The following is a 13,637-nucleotide window of genomic DNA, read 5'->3' as shown; positions in this document are numbered from 1 at the left end:
GTGGAGACTCAGGGCAAGGGATAATGGATTAGTGGTTATCAAAGTGTACGCGGTTGGGGAGGAGGGAAGAGGTATATACACAAAAACAGGTAAATATACTGGGGTTGAGGGAGGTTGAAGTGAGTAAAGGGAATCAAATACGTGGTAGATGAAGGAAATTGGACTTTTGGTGGTATTCACACAATAGAATACATAGACATCAAATTAGAATGTACATCTGAAAATTATATCATGTATTAACCAATGTTACTGCAATAAACATAATTTTGAAAAATAAATAAATAAATAAATGTCTGTGACTACCTCCCCAGGAAAAAAAAGATATCTGTATATTTTTTAATTTGCAAAATGACATTTCATTTTCTACAGTAAAGATGATATTAGATTTCTAATATTGCCCATAGCAAATAAACATGTGGCCTGGCCAAAAAAAAAAAAAAAATCTGCCACAATAAGATTTTGCAGATTACACTATGTAAATAATCACTCTAATTTTACGTTACCTGAATAAAATTTACAGAGTAAAATGGAAACACTGGCTGCATGTTACTTTTTGTTGCTAGGAGACCAGTCATTTTGTGATGTCATAGCTACTCATATGGAGCACCATTGTGATGATCTGGGTAGTTTATCAGTGTAGGTCTGCTAAGGCAGCATTTGGGGCTGTGGTATTCAAAACTAGATCAGTGACAAAAGTAGGTGAAGAAAGGTTTATTTGACATGGCACGTGATTCTTCAGAAATTCAAGATGATTCTTCTAAAGATGAAGCAACTGGTTCAGCATCCTCCATTACATCTCTGTTGTGTGATCACACATTGACTGGGGCCTTGGACTTGAGGTCTGTATCCACAGAAAGTGATTTTCAGACTTTTTCTACACTATCCTTGATAAGAAGAACTTGTCACACATTTTGCGTTTCTGGACCAGATGAAGATAATGATTTTCGATCTATGACCTTTCCTAGGAAACTCTGGAAAATAGTTGAAAGTGATCAATTTCAGTCAATTTGTTGGGATGGGAATGGAACTTGTATAGTGATTAACGAAGAACTCTTTAAGAAAGAAGTTCTGGAAAGAAAGGCCCCTTTCAGAGTATTTGAAACTACAAGTATGAAAAGTTTAGTTCGACAGCTTAATCTTTATGGATTTAGTAAAGTGCAACAGACTTTTCGAAGATTTGCTCGTCTAGCAGATATTCTGGCAGAAGAGGAAGAAGTCTCTATTTTAAGCAAGGTAGTACAAAATTTAATTAGCCCTTATAATATGTTAATACATATATATATATATGTATATGTATACACACACATATATTATATTTCATAAAAATATCAAAACTAATAAGTTTTTTTTTTAAGAATTTGAGAATGGATTGGTCATTCAGGATTATAAAAAATGTTCCTAGCAACTTTGAATCTCATCAGTGAATTCTTAAGGAATGGTAATGAAACCACTTTAAAGAATGCATTCGGTGTTACTTTAAATGTAAAAACTGTTTTCACTTGAGGGCCATGCTATTTAAGTTTTTATTCTCAATAAGCGATTTTTGACAATACTTAGCAATGTCCATGTTTTGATGACATTAACTTGGCATAATAACCTTGATATATGAGATTTAGAGGTTACGTTTCTTATAGTTTTGTGTCAGCAAATAACTTTCTCCTCCGGTTTTAGTTACACTTCTATCAAAATCCAAATTTTAAACGAGGCTGTCCTCAACTTTTACGCAGAATGAAAAGAAGAGTTGGGATCAAAAATGCTTCTCCAGCAGCTTCAAAAGCTCAAAATTTCAACAAGGAGCTCTGTGGAACAGAGACTATTATTGGTAATCATCATTCTGCTTTTGTTGCTGATACACGTGGAGAAAGAATAGATCCAACTTCCATAAATTTAAACACGCCACCAATGAGCAAGCCTGCTACCAGCCAGACAATCGCTAATACAACTGCTCCAACCAGAAGTGAATTTTGTCCTCCATCATCGACTTTAGATAGATCATCAGAACAAACTGTAATGGACCAACGAGCTGTTTTGAATCAGATGACCACATTTCAAATGCGCTCACCTGGCAGCTACACTCAAGCAAATGGCCACATCGTGAATTTTATTACAAGCACAACTTCTACTTCTCACTATATCGTATCTCCCTTACAGAGAAGTTCTTTTGGAAGGATGCAGCCTTCTACTTTTCCAACTAGATATCCTGATTTATCAGTCAATGACAGTCCTTTTTCCAACTTGCAACCAGCAGGCATCTCATGCTTCCCCATGCCAACGATAGCTGATACATCTGCTGCCACTCTTTCAATGTCACCTCGCCAACCACCTCTGTCAGGCGAACGCATCACCCTAATTACAGGTGATGTACCAATGGACTACCACACTATGCAAAATAACAAACATTAAAAATTATGTTGGCAAACATCAGCAAAATGCATGCAACCATCTCCTTTGAACAATAAACTTTTATGTTCACCTTATGTGTTAATTCCTTTATTTTTGAAAGAGTTAAGAGTAAAATGATGCTTTTGTTCATGGTAGACTCTATACTATCGTTTAGTATTTGGACCTTTTGGTCTTTATGGACATTTAAGTAAATTATATCCAATTAAGTGTTTAAAGGGGTAGAGAACAAGGAAATAAAAGCAAATGAAGAAACTTGACTTAAGTGATATCTGGTACAGTATAGGATGAATCAAATGAAGGCCTATCTTGGGATGATAGGAAGGGATAGATGCATATCAAATCTAGAAAAGACGCTCATGCTGTATTTACTTTAGCTTTGTCTCAATTTCATTACTTTTTTCCTGTGATTTTAAAATATGAGACCTTAGATTTCAGTTGGCAGAAGTTGTCTTCATGCAAATGCATCTCACACTTAAAAGTATAGCATACTCTAACTAGCTCAGTAATCATGACTAACATGATGCCCTCACTAAAATAGGAAAGATCATATGCTCTTCTCATAGATTTCATCACTGTCAGCACGTGCAGAATTTTACAAATATTTTAGATGTCTCATTTTCTTCTACTGCCCTCAAAGCACTCAAGCTTATTGTGCCCTTCTTTCCTCCCTCTGTGAGTCCATTGAAGAGGAATTTCCCTCTCAATTGGTCTAATTTCTAAATAGCTCTTTCTGTAAACATGCTTGTTGCAAAGCCAGACATCTCAAGGTCAACAGAGAACTCATCTTCCCCTAAAGATATATTGCTTTGGTGCTTGTTACAAAAGATGTATTATTTTAGTGCTTGTTACATAGAAAACCCTATGATCTATAACTGCCTATAGCAACTTCTGAGGTCTGTAAATCAGCCCGTGCCAACTGTAACCACACGGATATAGAAATAAAATTGCCCCTAAGTTCGGGGCCCAGATTTTCAGAGCATTAGCTCTACTGGGACCCCTGGCATAATACAATTGAGTTACTTCAAACCTTCGGGTGCTGCTCTGAGTTTTTGTAACTTTTCTGCAACATCACCTTTTAATTTTCTAATGCATGTTTTTAAATTGCTTTATGTTTTAATATCTTATTCTGGCATTGACTGACTTTTAGATTATGAGCTCAGTGCCTCAGCATGGCTAGCAACTCTCTTGAAGATCTGGCCTTTGTGTTTCTTCCCTATCTTCCCTTCCATACCTTTCTCAACCACTATCCGTCCAGAGATACGTGTGAGAAAACTTTTCTCAGTCATGCATACACCCGCCTCACGATCTTGCCCTCTTTCTCGGCATTAAAAGGTCCTGTTCTTGCTTTTTTATACCACTGCTGAACCCATCCCAGCACAGATGTATCCTCTTTCAGATATTTCCTGTCAACTTTTCCTTGACTACATTGTCAGAGATATGGCACAGTGCCTGCCAGATGATATATTTCAATATTTATTAAATGAGCAATAATTAAATTTTGTCTTACACTAATTAAAATCGACTTTCCTTTTCAAAACAGCAAACTTCCCATTGTCTTCAAGCTATTACTTGTTGGTTTTTACTCTTCAACACAAGTTTTCCAGTTTCATTGTCAGTGGGATAGATTGACAGCTATGGTTGCTGCTCGAGTCAGTCAGTTGCGCTAGGCCTAGGGACAGAGAGTGTTAATTATTGTTCCTGAATTCATACCCCAGAGATCAAAATAGATCTCTTCCCATACTCTGCAATTGTTACTGTGTCTTCATTCCCTCCCCTATTAATGATTCTCATCCCCATACCTATACATTTATTGTGCTTCAATTATTGCACTACTTAGACTTTACCTTCATCGAAAAGGTCCAAATAGAATCATACATTTTTCAGAATAGGTCTCCTTATGTCACACAGCCAGTTCTTCATTAGATCTGTACCCAGGAAGTAGCCAAAAGGACAGAGTCCCTCATTTGAGACAGTTGAATTTACTAATCAAATTATCTACTAACATATGTGGACTGAGGGCCCACGAGGTGGGAGAGTTAGAAATACGCTCAAAGTGCAACAATATCAAATGTCTGCATGTATTAGGGAATATGGAACATCCATGAAATACTTTGACTTTCTCACATTGCTTTAAAATAAGAGGTGCAACATTATCAGAATGTACAATATTATATCTAAATGCAGAGAGATACTGAGGCTTTGAAGCACCATTGTGTTGCTAAAATCTGTTAATCAGCCAGGAAAAGTGGTGTTATGGCTTGAAGAAGAGTTACCAGTGAAGAAGCAAATTAGATTGGTTTGAAAGGAAGCAAATGGGTCAGGTTAAGCAGTGACAGCATCCCGTATATTAATATCTTTAGGACTAAGGGTCAAATGGAGCAATTTTCATCAGGCGTCACAAGTCTTGCATTCTGTGATAACTTCTACATAAACCACATAGAGTTTCTCAGTTTGTGTACCTGAACTCTGATGATGGCTGTGCTGTCATATACAGGGTTCAGGTAGTAGTCTGCATCAGCAGCTACACTCTAGCTTTCTCATCAGACAGTGGGATTTACAGTGGGCATCTTCAAAATTATCCACCTTGGCCAGTCATCTGATGATGTTTTGTTTTGTTTGTTTGTTTTTTTCCACAATTAATGACCCAAAGAAGAATGTTTTAGAAATGTCAGATGTAATTTTTCATGATGAAGCAGCTAAATGACTGACAACAGCCTCAGATGGGCTAGGATTATAAAGTCAAATACCCCGTGAGTTGAGTTTGGCCCCTAAGTTTTCCCATAGAGTCCCACAAACATGCCTGCCGTCGCATGTGTGTAATAGCTGGTGATGATGACTAGCCAGACAGAACAGTAGACACCATCAAGCTTTGACTTAGCTAAGCCATCAAGTGAATTACACCTATGCAGCTAGAAAAATCTTCATAAATTGAGGGGCTCATTGCAATACTAGTTTTGCTTTGGGGCAGAGCCTGAGACATAAAGTTTCTCCTGGTAGAGTACTTGTGACTCATTCAGGCAAAATTGATTTAATGCCAGGGCCAAGCAAACCAGACTTGAATTATTCACTAGACGTAGATGCATTTTCCAGTCTCTAAAGTCCAGCAACTACTAGGTCTCTTTTTTAGTTTGGGTTGAACTTCGGTATCTCCATCTGTTCAACACTGACACTACTTATTTTCACCTCTGGGCACCCTTCAGTTCATTAGCCAAAGCCATATTCCCTGTCAGTGGGGAGCTATTATATTACCTTGCTTCCTGCATCCTCAAAAGGAGTTGTTAACAAATGACACATTATTTGGGAAGAAACATTCAGTTTGAATAGTGCAAGATCCTTACTCTCTCTTGTTTACCACTTGGGTAAGAAAATATACTACAGGGTTCCAGATACTATTTTTCAATTCCAAACCTAAAATTGTGGACCACAGTCTTTTTAATTATGTAAAAATATTATTTTATTAGTTTTCTTTTGGTTGTTATTAACATTGTCATATGAACTTGGTGGCTTCAACAACACAAATCTGATATATCTCAGTTCTGGAGGCCAAAAGCTCAGAGTTTGTTCCCTTGAGGACTACGAGGGAACATCTATTTTCTGGCCCTCTCCTAGCTTTCAGTGGTTTGCTGGCAATCTTTGGAATTTCTTGGCTTGTAGACACATCACCCTGATTGCTACCCTTATATGCATAAGGCATTTTCCCCGTGTGCATGTCGCCGTGTCCAAATTTTCCATTTCTGTAAGGACACTAAGTTATATTGAATTAGGGATCCATCTGACTCTAGTATGACCTCTACTTCTATGCTACATCTACTTGTATTGCCTGAGATGTTACCATGCTTGAAAGGTAAGAACCTTAAATTACACTTTCACACGTGCTGGCAGAAGACATGAGTCTCGGGGTCAGAGAAAAAAAGTTTCTCACTCATAGAAAAAACAGTAGTCATTGTTTATGTTTGTATTTATTACCCTAATCTTAACTCGGTAACGTAGAATCACTCCTTGGTGCCTTCACATGCAGTGATCTGTTTCAGGAGAGAATTATCAAGATGGAGTAAACCTGGATTTATAAGTAAGAAGAGGCAAGCCCGCGCTTCCATCTGGGTAAGATATAACATTTCTAATGTTCAATAGGCACAAAACAAAAACAGAAACAAAAACAAATAAACAAAGAAAAACTCCTTCAGGTATGTCCTGGAAAAGGAATAGTCATGACCTTATCATTCTTGTCATCCAGCAGAAGAACACTTGGAGATAATTAGGGTGTCTTACTTTTCTCCACAGATGGGGCTTCTTCTCCTGTGTAACATAAAATTAACATTCTCTTGCTGGGAAATAGAAAAGGCCTGATAGATCTACTTCAAGGATGGAAAAGTCTATTCTGAATGCTTATAGGGAAACAAAAACTATCACTCAGTTTTTCTTTTTTGTTTTCTCTCATATCGCAGCCTTGAAGCAATCTCAAGGTGATGGTAAGCCGAAAATGGGAGCCTCGATTACCCAATAAAATAAAATACTGAATGAGGGAAATTTCCTGAGTGTTTGGAAAAACTGTGATGTCCCAAGTTGAGGTCTCCCTTCACTTCGATGGGGGATGCAATTATGACAAGGGTATAGCAGTACCGAGTAACCAGAATTCTACCTTTCTGCCTGAAGACCCACTAGGAAAGCACTCAGAACCTATCAAATGGCAGTGTGGTTGTAGGAAGGAAGACACTGGGAAAAGCAAACTTATGTGGTTGTGTGCTAAGTGGCCTAACCCTGTGCTGCCTATAGATACCAAGTCACTGAGAATTGAACAGGCTAGTATTCATTTCACAAGTGATCAGTGCATGGCACTTTCAGAAAACAGATCCGAATACTGCAGCAAATACTTTGAAAATGAAACTGACCCTGAAAGCGCAGGACTACAAGCCTGCCTGAGACCAGGACCTAAACCTAACAATATGAGTTTGATGTTCAAACAAAAATATCAGAGGATGCACTTTTCTGTGTACTGTTGAGTGCTAAATTCCAAGATCAATGCTTTTAAATGAGAGGGTCCTAGTCTAAGATAAGATAGAAATATTTCTGGACTGTTTTCCCACAGTCTCTACCCACTCCCTTTGACGAGATGTTTGAGAGAGCTCCGACGGTGAAAGAAAAGCACTTCTTCAATTCACAGATTGTATCACATTCTCTTTGCCGGAGCCAGTAAGGAGGCTTCTGACAAAAATACAGGCCAACAGACTGTATTTTCCAACTGCGAGAGGTCCTTTGGTAAAATATCTTGGGTTCCAGCTAACAGAAGCCAGAGAAATCTGCTTTCAGATAGACAAGAAGCCTTGATGAGAGTGGCAGAGTCAACGACTCACAGACAACTGAGAGGATTTATGGAAGTGGCTGGTGTCTAGAGATAGATGTGAACAGAAATCAAGTTCATCTCTGTGTCCTTTCACTCTGTGTCCTTCGACCACTTCTCTTAAGTGAGCATAATGTGTTCCTTAACATGCAACCATAAATGCTTTAGTCAGTAATGACCAGAATGACAAGCAAGATGAACATCAGGCTGATTGATCACCAGGAAGTATGGCTCCTGGCACTATTGCATCAATAATTCCTGGGTTATGTTAAATAGGCTGTACAATAGCAGGAATCTTTAAGGCAGAAAACCTTGCACAAAAAATTGCACTCTCTGTTCACTGCAGCCCAATTTTCCCATAAGTGAATTATCCATAATTAAAAAAAGTAATATCGACTAGGTGTTTTGCTGTCACAAATATTTATTGGGATAAAAGCAAAGGTTGCAACTCAGACCGTGCAGACATGGCAAGCCCCGTGCACACGCTGGCCTCTGTGCCGCGATGGAGGGCTATGTACAGAAGGGAAAGGAAGGTATTGGAAACAGTATTTAGAACCACAGAGCTTTAATATAACACAGAGTTCTTCCTGCAGGGTCTTCTCGTGTAAGGTTCTTGTGACACCATGGCCTTTGAGGACTTCCATAAGTCCTAGTTCCTCCCAGAAACCCTCCAACTGAACTGATTTTGTTTGCTTAAAGTTCCAGATAGCCTTCTTCTTTCTCCATTTTGAGAGATACCTTGCTTGAAACCATTGCCAGGCAACACACCGGTCTTCCAAATCTAGCAGCCTCTTGTTGCCCAAAGTCAGGAAGGACATCATCTTGGTGTCCTTTCACTCACCAGAAGAAGGCGCAAGCACAGGAACAGCTCATGTCCAGGGACAACAAGCAATGGGTGCATAGCTTAAAAGGATGAATTCAAAGTGAAATGAGAACAACATAACAATCTAATCTATGTGATGCATTTAAACCAGGAGCTCAATCCTATAGCAATGAAACAAAGACCATGATTATCCTGAAGTTCTTGATGACGGATTCATACCAAGCAAAGTTGTCCTTTTCACAGTAGATTAGAAAATGTAAATGAGGGCACATTCTTTCTAAGTAAAAGATAAAAAAAATAAGAATTAACAATAAATAAAAAAAGAGTCATAGAGTCGTGATCTAGTCATGTGGGGAAAACGGTCCCCTTCCACGATTACTTGCTTTAATATTTTTTCAGCTTCAGATTTAGTTCATCAGATTATGTGAAGTTTCTTTCTGGTTTTGGTACCTTCTTTAGGAGTGACAAGTCTATCAAAAGATCTGTTCTCTGGGGCTTAGCAGCACAGTGGTGTGTCAATGTTATCTGATGAGGGTCTTTCCAACAAGGTCGGTGGTATTATTTTCTTTTTTTCAAGGTTTCTTTTCTAGTAAGCCTAATCTTCATGTGGTAGATTCAGATTTTCAGTTTTTCATTTCTTTGGATTGCACTGTGAAGAGATTGTTCTATCAGAGTGTGATGGTGTTCAATAGATGCTATTAAGACTTTACAATGTTGAAGTCTGACTTCTTTTATCAACCGAAGCTCCAAAGAAGGTGGAGCCAAAGGCATGGGTATTCTGTAAATATCTTGAAAGGTGAACGCTTATGAGTTCCAAAAAGTGTAGATCTGAGGTTGATAATGTTTTTGGCCAAGGTACATGAAGAGTGTCTGTATTTTGCCAGTTGACTCTTACTGAGGCCATTTGCAGGTTCAACGTAATCCAGATTTGGGTCTTGAAAGGCACAATGAAAATGTTGTAGACCTGACCAACTAACACAGCCTTGTTTTAGCACCTGACCCATAAAATAGCGTCCTCTGTCGCTGTGCAATTTGACAGGAGTTCCCCAAAGGGATCAGTGTTCTCTAAGAAGCCTTTGGTCATAAGAGGACGTAGCTTTCTCGGTCCAATGAGAAAGCACACAGACCGTGAATAAAACTTTTTATCCATGTGACAGGGTTAAGAGTGTGGGGAAAGCTGTAGGAAATCTCTTCACCCAACCTCAAATGGTCCACTAGGCAATCTAAAATTCCCAGCAGCAGTGCCAATACAGTTCCTGGATTATCCTTGGGACAAGTGGGAAAAGAGAGGCAGCCTTTTTGCAGCCTTCTTAATATCTCCCCCCACAATGTATGTTCATAGATGTTTGCATTTTGTCAGCGGCCAAAGGTTTAATGCATCTACAGTGCACAGAGCGGGAATCTCACAATTTCTCGTGGGACTGATTTGCTATTTGGCCCAAACTACAATTGCCTACATTTATTGAACCAACACTTACTACATTTCCGTATTGGTTTCCCTTTTCTGGGGTCAATTGTTGGGCATTCCAGTTTCAGTGGAAACAGCCTGGCTCCAAAAAGAATTGGGCCAAACACTAGCACAGTTCCAATAAAACTGACTGATGTCAACTCAGGCAGAAGTTCTGAATAAATATTTGCAGGCAAAACAAGGCCCTTAATCAGAAAAGCAAGAAGCCTTAACATAGTTTTGCCGTAGAGTCTGCAGAGCTTCAAACACAAAGAGAGCAGAAGTTTTGAACCAGGAGAGAAACCATCCCTCGGACTCCAGGGTCAGGGAGGGAACGACCAGCTCAAAGGACTCCTTGGACACTGCACCTGCTTGCTCAAGCACCCTGTAGATTTCCATGGTCTCCTCTGGATCCCTATGTGTGTCATCATATAATGTAGGCCTTAAATATGAAATGGCTGTGACGAAGCCATGTCACATTCTTTCAAGCTCCGTGTTTGGGAGCTGGGATCCAAGCAGGTTCAACATGTGTTTTTTTTTTTTTAAAGTATCACTTCTGTTCAGGGCACATATACCCCAGCCACTGCCTGATGTTCACATGTGAGGAATGCAGAGTGTTTAGATTCTGTTGAAAAACATAGCAATAAACCAGAAAGGGGAAACTGTTGATGCAATGAAGATGTTCAGTAAATTGAACTGATGTCAAGGTAAATTTATAATGAACAGGTTGAAGAAAAGTGAAGAACTACAGAAAGTTCAGGACATCCAAGATGGGAAGCAAAACGTTCTTGTCATCTGGGCCCATTGTGCATGTGAAGGAAAACAGCAGGGAAACAAAATGATACAGAAATTACAAGAGGATATGGACATGGACAGTGTTTTGGAAAATCTTACTGTCTGTAACCGTTTCTATGAGTGCATTGGGAAATCTCTTTTAGGGACTTAGAACGTGTAAATTACTGATTTATTTTTTGCATAAGGTGACTCAAATACAAAGGTGATTAAGAACACGCCCTATATATTGCTATCAGGAAATATCACATATTATGCTAGACTGCCCCTCTGTCAAGCCTTCACTGATGGATATAAATATGCAAACCATGAGAATTCTATAAATACAGAAGTGAATTGTGGACATAGGAGGGCCATGCCACTGATAATGACACGAGACAGCATTTAAGTAACAAGTCATGATAAAAAATCATGGCTGGGGATACATAAAATACAATTTACTTTACAGTAAATAAAAAACAGTTATGTTGCCAGCAAAACATGGGTTTATTCCGGAACAGCAAACAGTTGCAATTTCAAAGAAGCAAGCCATTGCAAAAGTTATAGGCAAGACTCATTGATGAAGGAGAGGATTGTTATTTTGAAGAGGAATGGAGGATGTTGGGAGGGGTCTTTTGGAATGCAACTCCACTGGAGAAATGAATGGGATCACCATGTTTCAGAGTGAGTTCAGGTTTCTCATTGGCTGGGTTGCTGGGGGTCAGTTGCTTGTGCGAAACACAGTGTCGATCTTTCATGTTGGGGCCTATCATTGGTCTTCCTTTCCCACAGAGGAAGACTTCTGTGGGGGGTGTAACTAATGTCGGGCAGTACCATGTGAGAGTGTCCACACCTGGCCCAGATCTCCACTCAAATGAGGTTTCCCTTCTTTCAGTTTCACAGTAATCATAAAACATCTAGAGTTAGTTGGCTTCATTCCAACACATGAAAATCATGTTATATTATATGATCAAAACTAGGTAAAAGTCAGAAACACTTTCTATTTTCTCCTGTGAATCCCAGTAGGTGTTAAGTTGACCTCTTGTCTTTGTATTGGATGTCTCATTTTTATTCAATATACTTGTTGAATCATTTTTCAGGTTTTTATTTGCATTTCATTTTAATTATGCTTCTTACTTATGAAGCCTTTTTAGGCCCACGTTAATTAAATATACCTATTACTCATAATGTCACTCCTTTGACATTTAAAATTCTCCTAAGGTGTTTTCTAATACACATTTTTTTCACTTGTTGTGTTTGAGCCTTCAACACATATGGAATTCATTGTGTGTCTACAAATTGTCTCACAGAATTTACTGAATGACCCAGTTTTCCTCAGAAAGGAATGTGGTATTCACCACACACTAACCGGTTATAAAGTTCTTGCTGAAAGTGGATTTCATACAAAAGGGCAAAAATGGGCCGAGGACAAAACTCGGAATCCTGACTAATGTCCAGTGGAACAGAGAATCAAGCCAGGATGGCCACATCCACCATAAATGTCTGCTGGGGTAAGTGTGCAGGAGTTTAGACCCGGAGCTTGTCCGGGTTCACGTGCAGCATTCACAGATCAACAGGGAAACTGACAGGAAAACAGCAATGTGGGTGACTATGCCATGCGAATTGCCCTTAGCTGAAGATTTTCAATTTCCAGCCTAAGAGCATGAGGGTGCAAATCCCATCAGCCTCAAGAGACACCAAAGCTCATCACCTTGAGGGAGCCCACATCCTCTATCCTGGAGGGACCTCAAATCTCATCATCCTGACAAACCCCGGCAATGTTTAGACCATGAGAACCACAATTACATGCATCCTGAGGCACCCTCAAAACCCTCAACTTGCAAAACTCTACCTGTAGCACCCACTGGAAGACCAAATTCACAGTCAGGTATTTGAAATGTCCTCATCCCAGAACTCTTATTCCCGACTGCTTCAAAGGCCCTAGCTTAACTCAGTGTCCAGGAACCTAGAACCTCTCAATGAGAGCCTTCACAATTCATCAGACTGGAAGATCCCCAACTCTCTCAACCTGAGCATCTCAATGGCTTCCTCCTGAAAGACCTCAAATTTTGTCCCAAGAGACCACAAATACCACCAGCATGAGGGACCCAAATCATGTCAGCCTGAGAGACCCTTGGCCCGTGAAGATTGATCCTGCTTTATGTGCTTTATGCCCAGAGTTTCCCAGCTTCCCCAGGTTGGATTCTCACAGTGACCCTGAGGGAAATACTCATTTCTGATCTCTGCAAGTGTATGTTGATGGTCAGTCTAACTCCATTACCAGAAGCAGGGACCTCCAAGTTTCCTTTGGGCTTCTGTGGCTTCTCACCTCAGTTCTCCTCATAACCACTCACAGCCATGTCTGTACTCCTGCCTTTGCCCCCTTTCCTGAAATGGGTCAAGCTGCAGGAGAGCTATTGGTAGACTTTCTCCCACATTCACAGATCCTAGAAGGGTCCCCACATCTCCCCTCTCTGGACACCTTACCAGATGGAGAAGGCAGGTCTGGCTCTGGGTAGTGGTCTTCACTGTCAGCTCCTCTCAGCACTTTCTCCACAACAGACATCTTGGCCTCAGGGCTGGGAGACTCAGTGGACCTTTGTGGTCCTGGCAGCATGAGGCTCGTGGGAGACACAAGGAGGATAGGGCATAAGCCCAAGGTAAAAGTTGAGGGAGAAAGCCAGCCTCTAAGTGGGGTTTGATAGTATGAGGGGCCAGGTGTCAAGGAGCTGGTTGCCAGCAAACCATAGACTCCTAGCCTACACTGGTGGTGATTCTCTCTGTGTATGTACACAGAATGGGGTGTTCTGTCCTATCAGGGGCATGGGGTGAGAACAGGACAAGAACAACAGCTA

General features: G+C 40.0%; 1 protein-coding gene across 1 annotated transcript; it reads left to right on the top strand.

The window, feature by feature from the left end:
• Nucleotides 1-720: 720 nt before the first annotated feature.
• Nucleotides 721-2,360, top strand: LOC102877914 (heat shock transcription factor, Y-linked-like). The gene is given in 3 exon segments (XM_015593140.1): nt 721-1,233; nt 1,672-2,322; nt 2,325-2,360. Coding segments are annotated over 3 exon segments (1,200 nt in total).
• The last annotated feature ends 11,277 nt before the right edge of the window (nt 2,361-13,637 follow it).

This window comes from Pteropus alecto, unplaced genomic scaffold, assembly GCF_000325575.1.
Source record: "Pteropus alecto unplaced genomic scaffold, ASM32557v1 scaffold257, whole genome shotgun sequence".
Lineage (NCBI taxonomy): Eukaryota > Metazoa > Chordata > Mammalia > Chiroptera > Pteropodidae > Pteropus > Pteropus alecto.
Note: the sequence above shows the minus strand (reverse complement) of the source record. Positions and strands in the feature narration are given on the sequence as shown.